Raw genomic sequence first — 20,988 nt, 5'->3', positions numbered from 1 at the left:
GCTCAGCTCTTTGCTCTATACCCTCATAGAGCACGCTCTTTCAACCGATGACAGCACGCGTTATATCCGAAATTTATTATAAAACGTAATATTAAACAGAGAAATTATCGTTTTCATTCACCTAAATTTTTTTCTTTTCACAGTAATTAGGTTTGCGATGATACCTTTGCTTCGTGGTACATCGTTTCTTATTATTTGGTTGCTTACGAGGAATCATCAGGGTACCTCTGCTACACAAGGTTGGCTTACTTTTCTGATTTGTTTTCAGTTTCTACCAGTAACATTAAGGTTATTTTCTTATCACTATCCAAAGAAAATTTGTGCTAAGTGTTGAGCCACATATGTATCGCCATGTTAACTTTAGAGAGAACAGAAGAGCCTCTAAAACAAGTCTGCGAATCGAATTTTAAACAAATAATATTGGAGGATTTAAAAATCGTAAACATATTTCAAGATTCATATTGCTTTTGTCAAAGAAAAGATTTGGAAAAGATTCATGGGTTTCTGAGATTTGACTCGAGCAAGTTTTGCCTATTTCTTTGAGATTTGATGAAAAATCATTTGTTTAAACATGATCAAGCTAACGCTAACCAGCGGTATTTTTCTTAGTGAATGCGCTACGGGCTTCGCGTTGTCTTTCCTCGAGTTTATGAAAAAGCATCTGTTTCCGTTGTCTTTTCTCAAAAATCACACAAGTCACATCATCCATCGACTGATAGTTCTCGTTGAAATTAGAGGTAAGGAGGAAATCCAGAAAAGAAGAACTGAAAAAGTAGGAAATATGGATAAAATTAATTCACTTTTAACTTGATTATGCAATTAACCAATGCGGCTTAACACATAACATGACAGGAGTTATTGAAAACTGATGTCCACGGACGTGAACTATTTTAAATCATATTTTCCCTTCTTGTTTAAACCTTATTAATAGTATACAAAACACGTCCAATAGATTATTTGTTGTTCTTTTAGGTTGTGGTTCCTTGAGAAACAACTCACTACAGAGTCCTGGATATCCAAACAAGTACCCAAGAAATATGGATTGTGTATATCAGATTGCCATTCCTCAAGGCATGGCTATGAGGATTTATTTCGAAAAGTTTGAGCTGGAGGATTCGTTGGAATGCCGGTTTGTAATGTTTTAACTCGTCTAGTTGATCGATATAACTTTATTTAGAACCAGGCACTTGATTCTTTCAAGTTTGACTCTTTTTATAGGAGCTATGACAAACAGTTAACGATTTGTGCCTCCGGAAACAGGCAATTTCGTTTCATGAGAATAGCAACGTTTTCCGAGGCACAGCAGAGGAAAACATTGAAATTTAAGAGAAAATTGCTATTTGTTGATTAGGTCAGACAAGGGGCATTTTCTCTTTCTCACACCTGAGGAGACTTTTGGTATTTAAAAAGGCCTGATTAGTTTGATCCTACACAGCTAAAAGTTGCGTAGCAACGAAAGGTTATGTTTAGATTCATAAACAGGAAACCGCAATTTCCCTCGAAAAATTAAAGATTAGGCTCAACTTCATTTTAAAGTTTTACAAAACTTCGAAAATAAACGTGAAATTAATCCTTAATTGCACATTCGTTCACGCAATTGCATCTACAAGTTGTCAATTTATTGGTGAATTAAATGTCAGCGCATAAGAGCGCAAGACGCTGCAATGCTGAAAATTTGTATTTTACTGTTTGTTTGTTTGTTGTCTTTTATAATCATTTGGTTTCTCAAGACCGGCAACTTCTTGTTGAGAAAAATCAACAAAACGTGATGCAATGTTGCCCTCACGGAGACTTTTAACCGGAAACAGTTTCATAATGTCATCGCATGTCCCCCACAGTATGCAATGAGGGCCTGCACTGATGGGATTCAATTTCAAGACTTGCATATTCTCATACATTCAACCGCAGACAGATCACACTATGTGATCGTGGTTAATAATTGTTGACGTGAGACGAACGAAATCTAATATGGTTATGGATAAAGCTCTGAAAACTGCGTATCTAAATTATATCTGAGTCCGAATATCTGAATAAAGTTAAATGAAATGTTCATAGACGAATTTATGATATTTTGTAGCCTTTATGGGCCGTTTGAAGCATCTTTTTACAAAATTACTTTTGGCCGGAGGCCGCTTGGAGAAAAAGGGGAGACAAGGCTTGCAACTTGATGGCCGCCAGTTATGACCTCCTCCACTCTAAACTGGAGCTAACGCCAAACTACAGAAAATTAGTAACGATTCTTGATCGATGAGGTTTTTCTATCTTTTCACCGAGTTTGAGCGTCATCCCTCCAACGTTTTCCAAGAAAATTGATCCTGAAATGAGGAGTATAGCCTTCTTTAATATGATTGGTGCCAAATTCAGCGACCAAAGGAATTTGAAGCATGCAGACCGTATCGATTCAGGTTACCAATCAGCGCTTGACTTAGTTTTGAACCGCGATGGGCTTTTACGGGAAGTTGCTGCATCAGGGCAACATCTCATCGATCAACAACCATCGCTAATTAGGAGAGATTTTCTGTGGTTTAAAATTAATTCCGGTAGGAGTGGAGGATGTCGTAGCTAACGGCCACCAAGTTGCAAGCCTTGTCTGCCCCTCCTATCGCAACGTCCTCCGGTTGTAAACACATTCGTTAAAAGACGTTTGAAACGGCCCATGAAGGCTAAAAACATCAGTAATGGGATGATTAACATTTTATTTCACTTTATTGAAATAGAAATATTGCATTTCTAGATATGCAATTTTCAGAGCTATACTCATAACTGTCAAAGATTTTGTGCATCTCATGTCGACAAATATTAACCACGAACACAAAGTGTGGTCTGCCTGTGATTCAACCTCAATTTCTCAATCAATTTTCATGTTATCGACACTTCACCTTAGTTAGTCATTTCCTTTACCTTGTTTTTCCACATTTCAAATTAGACCATACGCAAGATTTGGAGGAACAAACCAGATTGCTGCACGTGTAGATATCCAATCGGATCTAAAGTTTCTTACATCTGGACAGCTGTTTCCGCGATTAGCGAGAGCAATGAACACGTCAAAATAATAGGCATATTTACAACATAAAAGTGTAGTAAACCTTACGGGGAGAAAATAACGAGTAACTCTTTAAAGTGTATCGTTTTAATTCTCCTTATCTTACAGTTTTGACTATGTAGAGATTTTTAACCAGAAGTACTGTGGAGAGAAGACTGGAACAACGATGGAAATAAGAGGAGGCTACGCCGTGATAAAATTTCATTCAGCTTCAGATATTCAGAGAGGAAGATTCTCGCTACTGTTTACTTCTATCTTACCAAGTGTGTACAATGAGCTTTTATACTTTTTACTTATAATAAAACTAGTAATAGTTTTCATTGTATCTGGCTGGTAATGATATAATAACTTTTTATAGCCTTCTAGGAGTTTTTTTTGCCCATGTGTCAGAAAATCGAGAAGGTATCATAGAATTCGCGTAAAGTCGTATCGGAAAATATCAAAATTTTGTTCTCAACTTAAGGCAACTAAAAGTTTCAGAGCCTCAATCTGTATATATCGAATATGGTGCCAACGACGAAAGGAGTCACATCACCAATTTCCCTCCCTTTTTCTCATAATTAGCTTTTGCTTTGTAAAGACCGACAATGTAGTATGTTTCCGCTGGAGGCTATCACAAGAAAGAAAGTTGGAATTACCGCAATTGAAAATTGAAGTGAGCTGCTCTGACCTTGCTTTGCGTTTAGAGACTGAAATTGGCAGAAAACACCGGGAACATAATCGAACGAGCAGTAATTTGTTATTTTACCCTTTAAATGCTCTAAATTCCCACTAAAAACTTATTCTAGTAACTGATTTAAGACTTATCTGGGATTTTACTAGAGGAACTTTTGCCTATTTCTTTGAGGGTTAATAAAAATTGTGGGTTTAAGTATGATCACGCCAGCATTAATCAGCGGTATTTTGCTTAGTGCATGCACCGCGGGCTCCGTGTTTTCTTACCTGGACTTTTATCAAAAGTCACACGAGTCACATCATCCATCGACTGATAGTTCTAGTTGAAAATAGGGGTAAGGAGGAAATCCTGAAAAGACGAGCCGAAAAAAGGAGAAAACTTTATTTATGATTGAGTTATTCACAATTTGGTTATGCAATTAACCAATGCAGCCCAGCACATAACATGGCAATAGTTGTCGACAACTGATGTCCACAGACATAAAGTCTTTTTAATCATATTTCCCCTTCTTGTTTAAACCTTATTAGTAGCATTCAAAATATGTCCAAGGGATTATTTGTTGTTCTTATAGGTTGTGGATCCTTGAGAAACAACTCACTACAGAGTCCTGGATATCCAGACAAGTACCCAACTGATATGGATTGTGTATATCAGATTGCCATTCCTCAAGGCATGGCTATGAGAATGTCTTTCGAATATTTTGAGTTGGAGGATTCATTGGCATGCAGGTTTGTAATGTTTTAACTCGTCTGGTTGATGCAACTTTATTTAAGGCCACTGGATTCTTTCAAGTTTGACTCTCTTCTAGGAGCTATAGGAAACAGGTAATGATTGGTGCCTCCGGAAACAGCTCTTTCGTTTCCCGAGAATCGCAACGTTTTCCAAGGCAAAGGAGAGGGAAATTCCATACTTGTTGATTGAATGAGACAAGGGGCATTTTTTCTTTATCACAAAGAAACTTTTGGTAATCAAGCAGGCTTGATGATTTTGATCCTAATTGGTGAAGAGTTGCGTAGCAACTAAAAGTTGATGCTTACATTCATAAACAGGAAACTGCTATTACCCTCGAAAAATTAAAGATTAGTCTCACTTGCATTTTCAAAGTTTTACAAGACTTTGACAATAAGCGTGAAAGTAATTCTTAATTGCCCATGGATCTACAAATTGTAAATTTTTTGGTGAACTACATGTCAGCGCATAAGAGCGCAAGATACAATAATGCTGAAACTTTTTATAGTGCCAACCAAATCGGTCTAAAATTAAATCTCCAAACTTCAGAGAAAAAAAATTGGTAAATTCCTATAGTTACGCCTTTTTTTTCCTTGCACTGGGATAAAATTAACGAGGAGTCTGTTTTATTTGTCTGTTGAAACTTATCAAAATCTTTGTCTTTTCAGGGTATCTTTTTCCACAGAAAGCTTTTGATAGTTTTTGTATTTTACTGTTTTTTTGTTTGTTGTCTGATGTAATCTTTTGGTTTCTCAAGACCGCCAATTTCTTGTCAAAAAAAGACTTTTGCCTGAAAAAGTCTCATTGTGTCATTGCCGGCATATCACATTTCTAACTGGACCATACTCAAGGCTCGGAGAAACAAACCAGACTACTTCACAACATTGAGCTGATCGAATCGGATTTAAGATTTCCCACATCTGGACAACGGTTTGTGCGATGACCTAGGGCAAAACAACACGTCAAAATAATAGGGCATATTTAGAACATAAAACTGTAGTAAACCTGACGGAGGGAAAATAAAGAATTACTCTTTAAATAGTGTAGTCTTACTTGTCTCTCTCTTACAGTTTTGACTATGTAGAGATTTTTAACCAGAAGTACTGTGGAGAGAAGACTGGAACAACAATTGAAATAAGTGGAGACTATGCCGTGATAAGATTTTATTCAGACTCAAGTGTTCAGAAAGGAGGATTCTCGCTGCTGTTCTCTACTATCTCACCAAGTGTGTACAACGGACTTTATCCTATTTTATCATAATAAAAGTAACAATAAATATCTGCCCCTGCCAGGCAACGATATGATTTTTTATCGCTATGTTTTGTGGGAAATTGTTTCAACCACGATGTCTCTGCGCTTCCTTCGAGTCGCTTTTAGATAGTTTGCAGAGGTGAATATTATCCTTTCATGTATCATCTTTCATGCAAAAGTCATTTAACATTACCACTGTAGAATTATGAAAGACCATCCAATGACATGAGAAAATTTCCTTTAAACCTGTCCGAGTTTATTTCTATGATAAAAATCTTTTATCATTAAAATGCAAGGACAGATGTGGTGGGAACTTTAACTAGTTGTAGAAGAAATTCTAACAGGTTTGTAGGTGATTTTTCATGTAGCTTGGAGTTAACGATGAAATGTTATAAAATAGCTGTGCAGTAACAGAAAAGCTTTCCAGGTGATCTTAAGTAATTTTGGCAGGCGTGAGGTTACTGCTTTTGCTTTGGAAGTCGAAGAAGCCCCCGAAAGTACTAAGGAATCTTGCTTGTCTTCAATAAAAGAATTTGCTGAATTTGGCACCGATGATATTAAAGAAGGCTATACTCCTCATTTCAGGATCGATTTTCTTGGAAAACGTTGGAGGGATGACGCTCAAACTCGGTGAAAAGATAGAAAAACACCTCATCGATCAAGAATCGTTACTAATTGGAAGATATTTTCTGTAGTTTGGCGTTAGCTCCAGTTTAGACATTCAGGGGCGGTTATTTACATGAGGTCTAACCCAAAGCACGGTTTTACGCAATCAATGAGCCTCAGGCCCTCTCTATATGAAGGTTTATTTAATTTAAATGACGTTTCGCTGTTAGCTTTCGGTTCTCTTGACACTGTTCGCAAAAAAAATGTTCACATAAAAGGTTCAGAAACATTGAGGATATTATAGAACGCAGTTTTGTTTAACGATGGTTGAACTTTGTTCACATAATAAGCCTTTAGTGTCCAGTTTCATGTTTGTTATGATGCATACCGTTAGTAACAGATGGTAATTCATAACAGTTGCACTTCTGCGTATGTTTTTGAATTGGTTTGCATGTGTTGCCTTTCAATTGAAAAGAGCCATTGGCTTCTACGGAAAGGTTTTTCCAAAGCATCGAATTTTACAACTGTTACACTGTAATATATATGATTATGGATTAGACGCATTTATTTCCTTCATTCCCTGTTGTTACATATGTGCTTATCTGTCTGAAAAAGAAACCAAATGTTTTCAGGCCTTTGAAGTAAATCAAAGGGAAAAAAGGGCGGCAACAGCGAGGTTGCGGTGTATGTACGAAACGATCTTGCCGTAACGAGAAGGGACGACCTTGGATAATGTCGAGGGAATATTGTCGGAAATTACAGGGTCGAAATCACGTAGTATTCTTGTGGGCAATTTCTACCCACGTATCTGAGTGCTTAAAGGGGGTAAGTTTCTAAAGAAACTGTGGTGCTGCGTTGGTGGAGGAGTACAACTAGATAGTTTGGTTTTATCAGTCGAAAGTAAAGGGGGATTCTGCGGCACTAACCTCAATCTACTTCCATGAAGATCATTGTCTTTCATACTTCTGCGATCTATGAAAAGACCGAATCTGTCTCCAACATAAAATTCTGTTGCATTCATCGTGCTGTTTTCCTTTCCAAATCCTCTGAAGACCTCTTCCCACATATCTCTTGTCATCATTCCTTGACTGTAGACCTTATTTGGGATGTCTTCTCGCTGTCTCTAACACCAGCGACATATGGCTTGTAAAAAAGAAGAAGAAGAAGAAGAAGTACCTTCATTAACCTCCTTGGAACACTGATGCTCTCATTGATGATTGTGTCTGATCCCCCCTCTACTGAGATTGTCTTGAGATGAATGACGTGCTCGCACATGAGTCTCTTTCCATTTTCGTAGTCAGACAAGGCCTGATTAATTAATCAATAACTTGATTATGCAATTAACCAATGCGGCTTAAGATATAACATGACAGTGGTTGTTGACAACTGATGTCCACAGACGTGAACTATCTTTTGTCATATTTTCCCTTCTTGTTTAAGCCTTTTTATTAGTATTCAAAACATGTCCAAGAAATTATTTGTTGTTCTTATAGGTTGTGGTTCCTTGAGAAACAACTCACTACAGAGTCCTGGATATCCGTACAAGTACCCAAATATGGATTGTGTATATCAGATTGCCATTCCTCAAGGCATGGCTATAAGGATGCATTTCGAATATTTTGAGCTGGAGGATTCGTGGGAATGCCGGTTTGTAATGTTTTGACTTGTCTGGTTGATCGATATAACTTTATTTAGTACCACTTCACTCTTTCAAGTTTGACTCTTTTTATAGGAGCTATAACAAACAGTTAACGATTTGTGCTTCCGGAAACAAGCAGTTTCGTTTCCCTAAAATCTCAACGTTTTTCTAGGGCAGAATAGAGAGAAGCATTGAAATTTAAAGGAATATAACTATTTTTTGATTGGGTGGGTAGCAACGAATGGTTGATGTTTTGATTAATAAACAGGAAACCGCAATTGCCCTCGACAAATTAAAGGTTAGTCTCAATTGCATTTTTAAAGTTTTACAAAACTTCGAATATAAGCCTGAAATTAATCCTTCATTGCACACAGGCCCAATGAATTGCATCTAGAGATTGGAAATTCATTAGTGAATGAAATGTCAGCGCATAAGAGCACAAGATACTACAATGCTGAAAATTTTTATAATGCTAACCATATGCTAAAATTTAATGTCCAAAAAAACAAAAAAGTTGATTAACATTTTATTCAACTTTATTAAGATATTCAGAGAAAGAGGTAATCAAAACATGCAATTTTCAGAGCTTTATTCGTAACCCTCAAAAGTTTTGTTCGTCTCGTGGCAACAGTTGCTAACCACGAACCCATAGTGTGGTCTGCCTGTGATTCAACCTCGATTTCTCAATCAATTTTCATGTTATCGACACTTCACCTTAGTTCGTCATTTCCTCAACCTTGTTTGTCTACAATAACAAACAAAGAGGGAAATTTTTTCGAAATGTCTTTTTCAAAACTGTTACTCACATTTTCAACTGGATCATACACAAGGTTCGGAGAAACAAACCAGATTGCTGCACAACGTGTAGCCATCCAATTGGATCTAAGGTTTCTTACATCTGGACTAGTGCTATGCGATTACCTAAGGCAAATGAACTCGTCAAAATAATACGACATGTATTTAGAACATGAGAGTGTAGTAAACCTTACGGGGAGAAAACAACGAATAACTATTTAAAGTGTATCGTTTTACTTGTCTCTCTCTTACAGTTTTGACTATGTAGAGATTTTTAACCAGAAATACTGTGGAAAGATGACTGGAACAACAATTGAAATAAGTGGAGACTATGCCGTGATAAGATTTCATTCAGACTCAAGTGTTCAAGGAGGATTCTCGCTGCTATTCTCTACTGTGTTATCAAGTGTGTAAAATGAGCTTATACTTTTTAATTATAATAAAACTAAATATAATTCTCGATATATCTGCCCTAACTGATAATGATATAGAAACTTTTTAGAGCCTCCGAGGGGTTTTCCTGCCAAAATGCCAGAAAACTGAGAAGGTATCATAGTAGTCGCGTATAGTTGTATCGGGAAATATCCAACTTTTTTTCTCAACTCAAGGCAACTAAAAGTTTCAGAGCCTCAATCTGCATATATCGAATATGGTGTCAACGACGATAGGAGTCGCATCACAAATTTCTCTCCATTTTTTTGCTCATAATTATCTATTTATTTTGTAAAGACCGACAATGTGGTATGTTTCTACTGGAAACTTTGCTATCGCAAGAAAGAAATTTGGAATTACCGCAAGTCAAAATTAAAGTGAGCTGCTCTGACCTTCTTTTGCGTTAAGAGACTGAAACTGGCAGAAAACGCTGGGAACATAATCGGACGAGCAGTAATTTGTCATAGTTCCCTTTGAAAATCTGAATCAAATGTCCCTTATTGCAAAATGCTCCGAATCCCCACCAATAACTTATTCTAGTTACTGATTTAAGACTTATCTGAGATTTTGCTAGAGGAATTTTTGCCTATTTCTTTAAGAGATGATAAAAATTATTTGTTTAAGCACGATCAAGCCAGCAATAACCAGCGGTATTTTGCTTAGTGTATGCACAGCGGGCTCCGTGTTGTTTTTCATCGAGTTTGTGAACAAGCATCTTTTCCATTGCCTTTTACCAAACGTCACACGAGTCACATCATCCATCGACTGCTAGTTCTGGTTGAAAGTAGGGGTAAGGAGGAAATCCAGAAAGGACGAGCCGAAAAAAGTAGAAAACTTGGATAAAATTCATTATTCACAACTTGATTATGCAATTAACTAATGCGGCTCAACACATAACATGGCAGTAGTTTTTGACATCTGATGTCCACAGACATAAACTCTTTTTAATCATATTTTCACTTCTTGTATATTATTTCACTTTTTAGTAGCATTCAAAACATTTCCAAGGGATTATTTGTTTTTCTTATAGGTTGTGGTTCCTTGAAAAACAATTTACTACAGAGCCCTGGATATCCAAACAAGTACCCAAGAAATATGAATTGTGTATATCAGATTGTCATTCCTCAAGGCATGGCTACAAGAATGTATTTCGAATATTTTGAGCTGGAGGATTCGTGGGAATGCCGGTTTGTAACGTTTTGACTTATCTGATTGATCGATGTAACTTTATTTAGTACCACTCGACTCTTTCAAGTTTGACTCTTTTTACAGGAGCTGTAACAAACAGTTAACGATTTATGCCTCCCGAAACAAATAATCTCGTTTCCCGAGAATCTCAATGTTTTTCTAAGGCGGAGCAGAGGAAAACATTGAAATTTAAGATAAAACTCCTATTTGTCGATTGCGTGAGACAGACTTTTGGTAATCAAAAAGGCCTGATTAATTTGATCTTAATTGGTGAAGAGTTTGGTAGCCACGAAAGGTTGAATCTGTTCCTCACATTTCAAACTGGACCATACGCAAGGTTCGGATTTAAGATTTCCCACATTTAAGCAACTGTTTGTGCAATTACTGAGGGCAAGAGGACATAATAGGGCATATTTAAAACATGAACTTGTCGTAAATTTGACGGGGGGAAAACAACGAATAACTATTTAAAGTGTATCGTTTTACTTGTCTCTCTCTTACAGTTTTGATTATGTAGAGATTTTTAACCAGAAGTACTGTGGAGAGAAGACTGGAACAACAATTGAAATTAGTGGAGACTACGCCGTGATAAGATTTCATTCAGACTCAATTGTTCAGGGAGGGGGATTCTCGCTTCTGTTCACTACTGTGTTACCAAGTGTGTAAAATGAGCTTTTTATTTTTTTTTAATTATAATAAAATAAGTTATAAATATATGTCCCTGCCTGTATTGATATTATTTTTTCATGGCCCTAGATGCCAGAAAAACGAGGAGGCATCGTAATTGTCGCCTATAGTCGTATCGGGATAATATTTAAATTTTGCGCACTTACTAGTAACGGGTAGATTCCTATGAGGATATCGTTAGGTGTTATGGGAAATATTTTCAACCGCAATGTTTCTGCGCTTCCTTTTGTGTCGCAGGTGAATATTATCCTTTCAGGTATCACCTTGAATGGAAAAGTCGTTTAACACTCTCTCCAAAATTATGTATCAGACCATACAATACGCGATATGAAAAAATTTCTTTCAAAACCTGTCCAGCTGCTTTTGCTTTAGAAGTCGAAGAGGCCTCCGGAAGTACCAATCAATCTTGCTCGCCTCCGAAGCATTTGCATTCATAAAAGCATGATCAGTCAGTATAAGATAACGTAATTTTTTTCAATCCAGTGCCTCAGGCTTTCTCTTAAAGAGGGTTGATTCAATTAAATAAATTTCCTTTCACTGTTGGCTTTTAGGGCTCCTATTGATAACAGATATGCTTTTAAGTATTCTGAAGGGATTACCCTAGTTAAATAAAGGTTTGCTACTGCTACTGCTTTCGGTTCACTTGACACTGTTCGCAAAAATACATGTTCAGATAAAAGGTTCAGCTGATGTGAAGATTATTAGGACCCGGTTGTGTTAAACAACGGTTGAACTTTGTTGAAATAAAATGTTTGTTGTCACACATGCCATTAGCAACAGTCGGCAATTCTCATAAAAGATGCTCTTGTAGATATTATGTTAAATTGGTTTGCATGTTTTGCCTCTCCATTGAAAAGAAACATTGACCTCTACGCAACAGTTATTCAGAAGCATCGAATTTTACTATTGTTACACTGCGATATGTATGATTGTGGATTAGACGCATTTATTTTCTTCTTTCCTTGTTGTTACATACAGGATATGGGTTTATCTATCGGAAAAGAGAAAAACAAACTATTCTCAGGCCTCTGAAGTTAATCACTCTATAAAATTAAAACACACTTTCAGCCCAGTAATGGATGTGGGTTAATTAAATACAAGAATGCTTATCCTTTTAACTGGTTATCATAATAATTAATTTTTTTCAAAGAATTGTCATTGCGCCTAGCAGATTATTGGGTTAGGTGTGTCGTTCTCGTTCATGATTTGTGTTTAATGATAATATTGATAACAACCATAATGATAATAACAATAACAATAACAATGATAGTAATAATAATAATAATAATAATAATAATAACATAGCGCTATATCTGACAGCTCATGCGGACACTTTACAACACTTTTCAGGGGACTTTGGCTAGACTGCATCGAGCAGTTAACAATATTTTTTTCTTGAGAATGCCCCCAATTTCGAAATATTTTTTGAATAATGTCCTTTATCGAAAAGAGTCTATCCAGTACAGTTTAATGAGTTTTTCTTCCAAAGAGATCAATGTCATGAAAGATATTCGCCTCTTTAAATTCTGTAGGAGCAACACTAAGCGAAGCGTAGACAAGTCGTGGTTAAAAATTACCCATAACACATTGCGATCCTCTTAAGTCAATACCCGATACCACTAAGCGTGCATAACTGACGCAGAGTCGATCGATACGGTTTAGATTGCCTAGTATATTTAAACCAGGATAGTTTTACCCACTGAATGAGCATTCTGGCAACTACTATGATGCGTTCTTGGAAATCTGGCCTCTGAATTAGATGCCCTGTGGGGGCTTTTAAGGAACTAGAGGGTGTACCAGTACTGATAATTTTAGTCCAATTGGCTCATCACCATGTCTCATCCCCCCTTACAGTGTATTTGGTTAGTTGTAATTGCATTAAGTCATTTATATTCAAGGTCCTCCCAATATTTCAATGCCAGTTCTCGTGGAGGCCTCTCCAGGCGACGAGGTGACGTGCTCAGTGACAGGAACTCATCCTATGTACACCACCATACTCAGCGACTCAAGAGTTCTGGTTAACACAACAAGCATGGCAACCTTTCGGTTTGGGGAGGAAGGAAACTACACCTGCATGGCAAGCAGCAAGTATGGGACTGATTTAAAAATGTTCAGTGTGATTTTCCCAGGTAGGCCTTAAACGGATGGTTAAACCTTTTTCAATTTGCTTCACTTTAGTTAATAGATTGCCAGGGGAAACCAACGGTAGCTATTCGTTTAAAACAAGAATTTAATAGAGTGATATGAATGATATGATAAGATTAATGACATAATCCGTAAACGTTCTGTCAAAAGTAAAAATCGAATGATTACATAAATGTTCTACAGTGGTGGTTTCTTGTATCTATCTTCGCATTCCCTTCAAACCCGAGATAAAATGTCAATATTTCCTTATCTAACCTTGCTGCCAAACCTCAAAGGGTTTAAAGGTAAGAGGGTTTGTAAACTTAGTGAGTTTTTCCTGTACGTGCCTCCTCTAAGACTTTTGAATGTACCGTAATAGAATCATATCTTGCTGGAGTCCGGCGGCTACGCATAATACGTTCATGATACCATATTTTCCCAGGCTACATTTAGCAGTTTCTTTTGTTGCTGCGGACTGGACGATTGGCTAGACGATCAAGTTGTTATCATTGAGTTACGTGGCTCTTGAGGCCGAAAAGAAATTCTCAAGCGGAGAAATCGGGTTTTTCTTGGTAACAATTCTTCCTTAATTTGAAATCTCGGGCTACCGGCTTTTCGAAAAAAGTGCATAACAACGGCGGGGTTGCAGTGTATGTACGAAACGATCTTTCCGTGAGAAGAGGGGACGGCCTTGGATAATGTCGAGGGGATATTGTTGAAAATTTTGGGGCCGAAATCACGTAGTATTTTTGTGGGTAATTTCTAGTTACGCAACCGTACATCTTAGAGATTAAAGGGAGTAAGTTTCTAAAGAAACTGTGGTGCTGCATTGGTGGGGAGTATAACAAGATAATTTGGATTTATCAAATGAGTTGATAATGTAACTTTACCACCGTACGCTGTTTCTAAGCTGACGTATCGAGCGTTAGCCCTTCGTCAGAGCGAACGACAAAAGGCCAACGTTCGAAACGTTTGCTTAGAAGCTCTCTACGTACATATAAATACTACTTTAAGCTGAACAACATTTTGATACTGCTACTGCCTACGACAAAGAGATTGCAGTGAATCGTCCTTATGTATTCTAAGGACGATTCACTGTAATTACGTCGATGAATCGCCCTCAGAATATCTGTTATTTGTTTAAATGTGATTAAGCCAGCACTGACCGGCGGTAATTTGCCTAGTGTATGCACTGCGGGCTTTGCGTTGTCTTTCCTCGAGTTTGTCAACAAGCGTCTGTTTCCATTGCCTTTAATCAAAAGTCACATGTGTCAAACCATTCATCGACTGATAGTTCTAGTTGAAATCACGGGTGAGGAGGAAATCCAGAAAGGACGGGCTGAAAAAGTAGGAAAGATGGATAAAATTAATTCATTTGTAACTTGATTATGCAATTAACCAATGCGGCTTAAGATATAACATGACACTGGTTGTTGACTACTGATGTTCGAAACATGTCAAAGAGATTATTTCTTGTTCTTATAGGTTGTGGTTCCTTGAGAAACAACTCACTACAGAGTCCTGGATATCCAAACAAGTACCCAATTAATATGGATTGTGTATATCAGATTGCTATTCCTCAAGGCATGGCTATGAGAATGCATTTCGAATATTTTGAGCTGGAGGATTCGTTTGAATGCAGGTTTTTAATGTTTTAACTCGTCTGGTTGATGTAACTTTACTTAGGACCACTCGACTCTTTCAAGTCTGACTCTTTTTAGCTATAAGAAACAGTTAACGATTGGTGCCTCCGGAAACAAGAAACTTAGTTCCCCGATAATCTCTACGTTTTCCAAGGTGGAGAAAAGAGAAACATCGAAATTTAAGGCAAAATTACTACCTATTGATTGCGTGAGACAAGGGCATTTTATTATTATCATAAGGAGACTTTTGGTAATCATGAAGACTGGATTAATTTGATTCTTATTGATGAAAAAATACTTTGCAACAGAAGGTTGATGTTGATATTCATATCGTAAACATGAAACCGCTAGAGCCCTCGAAAAATGAAAGGTTAGTCCCACTTCTTTAAAAAGTTTTACAAAACTTGGAAATAAGCGTGAAATTAATCCTCAGTTGCCTATGGGCTCACGCAATTACATCTACATATCGAAACTGAATTTATTGGTGAATTACATGTTATCGCATAAGAGCGCAAAATACTTCCATGCCGAAATTTTCATAATGCTAACCAAAGCGGTTCAACCTCAATTTTTCAATCAATTTTCATGTTATCCACACTTTACCTTAGTTCGTCATTTCCTCTACCTTGTTTTTCCACATCACAAAACAAAGGGGGAAATTTTTTCGAAATGTCTTTTTCAAAACTGTTACTCACATTTCCAACTGGACCATACGCAAGGTTTGTAGAAACAAACCAAATTGCTGCACAAACCGTAGCTATCCAACCGGATTTCATAATCCCCTTATCTGGACAACTGTTCGGGCCATTAACTAGGATAAAAGAACTCGTCAAAGTAATAGGGAATATTTAAAACGTTAATATTTAAAATAACGAATAATTCTTTAAAGTGTATCATTTTAACTTGTCTCTATCTTACAGTTTTGACTATGTAGAGATTTCTAATTATAAGTACTGTGGAGAGATGACTGGAACAACAATTGAAATAACTGGATACTACGCCGTGATAAGATTTTATTCAGACTTCGGTGTTCAGGAGGGAGGATTCTCGCTTCTGTTCAATACTGTCTTACCAAGTGTGTAAAATGAACTTTTGTCCTTTTTAGTCATAATAAAACTACTAGTAGTTTTCTTTATATCTACCCCCGTCTATTAATGATATAAATTTTTATTGCCTCCTTCGGAGGTAATAAAAATTCTGGCCCAGACACCAGAGAACTGAGGAGGCATCGTAGTAGCCGCGTATAGTCGTCTCGGGATATATCCACTGAAATTTTGCGCGCTTACTGGTACCGGGTAAATTCTCATTAAGATCGTTAGTTGTTATGGGTAAGTTTTCCAACCACGATGTCTCTTTGGTTTCTTTCGTGTCGCTTTAAGATTATTTGCAGAGGTGAATATTGTCCTTACATCATCTTAAATGAAAAAGTCATTTAACACTACCACTTCTAGAATTATGTAAGATCACCCAATATGCTACATGAGAGGATTTCCTTCAAACCTGTCCGAATTATTTCTACAATCAAAAATTTATATCATTAAATTGCGAGGAAAGACGTGGTGTGAACTTGGAGGTAACGATGAAATGTATCAAATAACTGTACAGTAACAAAACAGCTTTTCAGGTGTTCTTGGGTAATTTTGGCAGGCGTGACGTAGCTGCTTTTGCTTTAGAAGTCGAAGAAGCCCCCGAAAGTAACAAACAATCTTGTTTGTCTTCGGAGCATTTGTATTGATAAAATAATGGCCATTCAATATTTGAATAATTTTTATTTTTTTAATCCAGTGCGGAGACATGATTGGAAGCATTTAGGGGCGGTTATTTACATGGGGTCCAACCCAAACCACGCTTTTAAGCAATCATTGAGCCTCAAGCTCTCTCTATAAGAGGGTTGATTTAATTAAATAAATGTTCTTCCACGGTAAGCTTTCGGCTTTCTTGACACTATTCGCAAAAATAAACGTTCAGATAAAAGGTTCAGCTAAATTGAGGATTTTCTAGAACGCGGTTTTGTTAAACAGTGGCTAAACGTTGTTTAACAAATCGGCCTTTAGTGTCCAGTTTCATGTTTGTTATCATAAATACCACTAGCAACAGGTGGTAACTCATCATAGTTGCTCTTCTGCATATGTTGTTGAATTGGTTTGCATGTCTTGCCTCTCAATTGAAAAGAAGCATTGACCGCTACGGGACAGTTTTCCAGAAGCATCAACTGTTACACTGCAATATGTACGATTACTGATTAGACGCTTTTAATTTCTACATTCCCTGTTGTTGCATACAGGATAGGTGTTTATCTATCTGAAAAACAACCGAATATTTTCAGGCCTTTTAAATGAATCACTTTATAAAATAAGTCGTTAAAACAAACTTTTTCAGCTTAGAAATGGATGTGGGTTTACTAAATATCGCACAAGGAATGCTTATCCTTTTAAATGGTTATTATCATAATCATAATATTTTTGAGAAGAATTGTAACTGCGAAGACTATTGGGTCAGGTCTTGACAAATGATAGTAACAATAACAATAACAATAATGTTGATGATGATATGATAATAATAATAATAATAATAATAATAATAGTAATAATAATAGTAAAATAGCGCCATATCTATCAGCTCATAAAACTTTCGAGGGACTTTGGCTAGACTGCATTTTTTGATGAAAATTCTTGCGGACGCCCCCAATTTCGGAATGTTTTGTTTAAATAAAGTTCTTTATCGAAAAAATCTATCCCGTACAGCTTAATGAGTTTTGCTTCAAAAGATCAATGTAATATAAAATATTCATTTCTATAAATTCTGTAAGAGCAACACGAAGCGCAGACACTTCGTGGCTACAAAATTAACCATAACAGATTGCCATCCTCTTAAGTAAAAACCCGATACCGCTAGGGTTTGGCTAGTTGTAATTGCATTAAATCATTTTTATTCAAGGTCCTCCCAATATTTCAATGCCGGTTTTTATGGAAGCCTTTCCAGGCGCACAGGTGACGTGCTCAGTGACAGGAAGTCATCCTATGTACACCACGATACTCAGTGACTCAAGAGTTCTGGTTAACACAACAAGCATGGCAACCTTTTGGTTTGAGGAGGAAGGAAACTACACCTGCATGGCAAGCAGCAAGTATGGGACTGATTTAAAAGTGTTCAGTGTGATTTTCCCAGGTAGGCCCTAAACCGATAATTATACTTTTTCAATTTGCTTCACTTCAGTTAATAGATTGCCTGAGAAAACCAACGGTAGTTATTCGTTTCAAACTAAAATTTAATTCAATAATATGAATGATATGATGAAGACTAATGACATAATTTGGTAACGTTCTGTTAAAAAGTAAAAATTGAATGATTAAATAAATGTTCTACAGTGGCGATGTCTTGTATCTATCTTCGCATTCCCTTCAAACCCGAGATAAAATGTTAATATTTCCTTATCTAACCTCGCTGCGAGACTTCAAAGGATTTTAAGGGTAAGAGGGTTTGTAAACTTAGTGAGGTTTTATAGTAGGTGCCAAGTCCTCCGCCACCAATTGGTTTTGACTTCAAATATACCACAGGAGAAGTATATCATGCCGGAGTGCGGCGGCTACATTTAGCAGTTTCTTTTGTAGTTACGTACCAGACGCTTGGCTAGACGATCAAGTTATTATTTAAGTTGCGTGTCTCTTTAGGCCGAAAAAAATTCTGAAGCTTAGAAATCGAGTTTTTCTTATAAGCAATTCTTTCTTAGTTTAAAATCTCAGCTTAACGACTTTTCAGAAGATCAAAAAGGGTAACAACGGCGGAGTCGCAATGTATGTACGGAAATGTCTTGTCACGACCGTGACAAGAAGGGACGACCTTGGATAATGTCGAGGGGGTATTGTTGGAAATTTCAGAGTCGAAATCACGTAGTATTATTGTGGGTAATTTTTACAGCCGAGACCGTACATCTTAAGGACTAAAGGGGGTAAGTTTCTAAAGAAACTGTGGTGCTGCGTCGGTTGGGGAGTATAACTAGATAGTTTTGTTTTATCAACTGAGTTAATAATGTACATTTGCCACCATTAAGTGTTTCTAAGCTGAAGTATTGAGCGTTAGCCCTTCGTCAGAGTGAATGACAAAGAGCTAACGCTCGAAATTTCAGCTTTGAAGCTCTTTACGTACATCTTAATACTACTTCAAGGATTTTTAACTTAACAACATTTTGATACTGCTTTTGCCGACGACAAAAAGATTCTTCTTTTGGTCGATTTTAACTGCTGTTTGATGTCCGCTCAGGGTAACAACTCCGAATATTAACAACTTAAATCGCTCTTCAAAAGCTATCAACAGTTCAGTTTGAGTCACCAAGCACTCAAAGGACCAGTTATTTAGACGAGATGTAACCCAAACCACGGCTTTACGCGATAAGTGGGCCTTGGTCTTTCTCTAGTAGAGAATTACTTTATTCAAATTGATTTTCCTACACTGTTAGCTTTTAGCCCTCTTGACGCTGTTCTCAACAATTAATGGTCACATGTAAAGTACAGCTAAATTTAGGACTGTTTAGGACTCAGTTTTGTTAAAGCTCAGCTTTGTTTAAATAACTAGCCGGTCCAAATTTTTCATCGACTTGATTGCAGTTAATCTTCTTCAGAGCATCTGTAAATTTTGCGGAGACTCGACCTATTTTAGTGATCATGAACTCGTTTAAAACCCAACTGAAAGAAAGCTCCTGCAATCTGAAAACTTTCAGGGACTAGGCCAATCATAATCCGTGTGAGTTTTCAAGGACCTTGAAGGTGGTACCTGGAACTCTTTTTCTACTCCCGTTGGTTTAAATGAGCTTTGGAGTAGTTTTAAACGAGCGTTTGTCACAGTGGTGACTTGCACCACTGATACTGAAACGTGTGCAGGGCGTGGACAACTGTCTTTGGATAAGCAAGGGTATCAAAGTTGATGAGGAGTGGTGCCGATCTTAGAGCTCTGCGAAAAACCATCGAGGAGTTCCTTCCTGAGGAGATTAAGGCGGCCTCCCCTAGTATTAGCGTCAATGGAACTGTCTTCTGAAGAGAGGTGTATAAAAAATGCTCTCAACGAGTTCTTCGCCACTGCATCCAAAAATACTGAGTCTAAATCAGTGAAGTGTCTGACGACATTTGACCTGACTCTTTTAGTTCGCTGGAGAATTTTTGAATGTTACAGGTCGCAAGACACTTAAAAATTTATTTATGACCTATCACGTAACCAACTTTGATAGGTATCCTATTTCATCGGTAGTAGTCCGGTTTTTTTCCAGCCTGAGAAATTATTTCGTTTCCTCGTTTATAAAACTTTATTTCTACCTCGGTGGACGTTAAATGGAAGTCAAAAATATTTGATAGGGACTGGTTTTTGGCTGGATAATAAGCAGCAATAAACAAATAACGGGCACATGCTTCCGCCCCCCCCCCCCCCGTCACCCACCCCCCATTATCATTGTGTGCATTATGGACGAAAAAAATCCTAACTTTCAGTTAACTGAGGTTGTAGAGTTTTAAAAATTGTACTGAACTTGGTCTGCTAGTGAGGTGGCTTAGCGTAATATTCCTTTGGCCAGCTAAGGCTTCATAACTTTGAATAATTGAATTTAGTTTGTATTTGCATTTGCCATTTTGCTCTCCCACTCGTTGCTTGGCTTTTTTTTCGGCCGCTATTTATTGAGAGTATCGTAAAGAAGAATTCCTTTGGTTTTTCTCTTTACTCTTTTTACAGATTGCGGATCCACCTGTTCTTTCAGGGCTTCATGGTCTGGAAAAAGGATTGCTAACTGCATCAATGTGACGGGCCTAATTCTTACAGAATGCCTTCCAGCAACAACTGAAATACTGTAACACAATTTCACGAGATTTCCACCACTATTGATCATAGTTGTCTTCCTTGCTATTTTTCGCGATCGAGAATTCGGATTTTCTCTACCTTGTTGATTTTGATTCTCTTTTGTATATTTTTGACAGCCTTGTGCGTTAACGAAAGTGCGCTCACTACACTATAAAACCTGGTAAACGAGTTCTGTGGCTTTTATGACGTAACCCTTTTTAACGCTTGAATATGTTGCGCGAATTTAAGAATAAGTCTTCATTGATTTGAGTACGAGGTAGGTTACAAGTGTAATACGCTTGTCTCTGTTGCGAGCTTGTAGCGATCTGTTCCGTTCATGGCTTGAAGTACGTTG

At 37.2% G+C, this 20,988-nt stretch overlaps 1 protein-coding gene across 1 annotated transcript; it reads left to right on the top strand.

Moving 5' to 3' along the window:
- Positions 1-571: 571 nt before the first annotated feature.
- LOC136279568 (tolloid-like protein 2) lies at positions 572-20,647 on the top strand. The gene is made up of 14 exons (XM_066163513.1): positions 572-737; positions 973-1,129; positions 3,152-3,306; positions 4,291-4,447; positions 5,519-5,673; positions 7,799-7,952; positions 8,994-9,145; positions 10,202-10,358; positions 10,863-11,017; positions 12,945-13,175; positions 14,656-14,812; positions 15,734-15,888; positions 17,751-17,981; positions 20,529-20,647. Exons 1-14 carry the CDS (start codon positions 572-574, stop codon positions 20,645-20,647), a joined length of 2,301 nt encoding a protein of 766 aa, XP_066019610.1.
- Positions 20,648-20,988: the final 341 nt, after the last annotated feature.

Source organism: Pocillopora verrucosa, chromosome 3 (assembly GCF_036669915.1).
Source record: "Pocillopora verrucosa isolate sample1 chromosome 3, ASM3666991v2, whole genome shotgun sequence".
NCBI lineage: Eukaryota > Metazoa > Cnidaria > Anthozoa > Scleractinia > Pocilloporidae > Pocillopora > Pocillopora verrucosa.
This window is presented reverse-complemented; position numbering and strand designations above follow the sequence as displayed.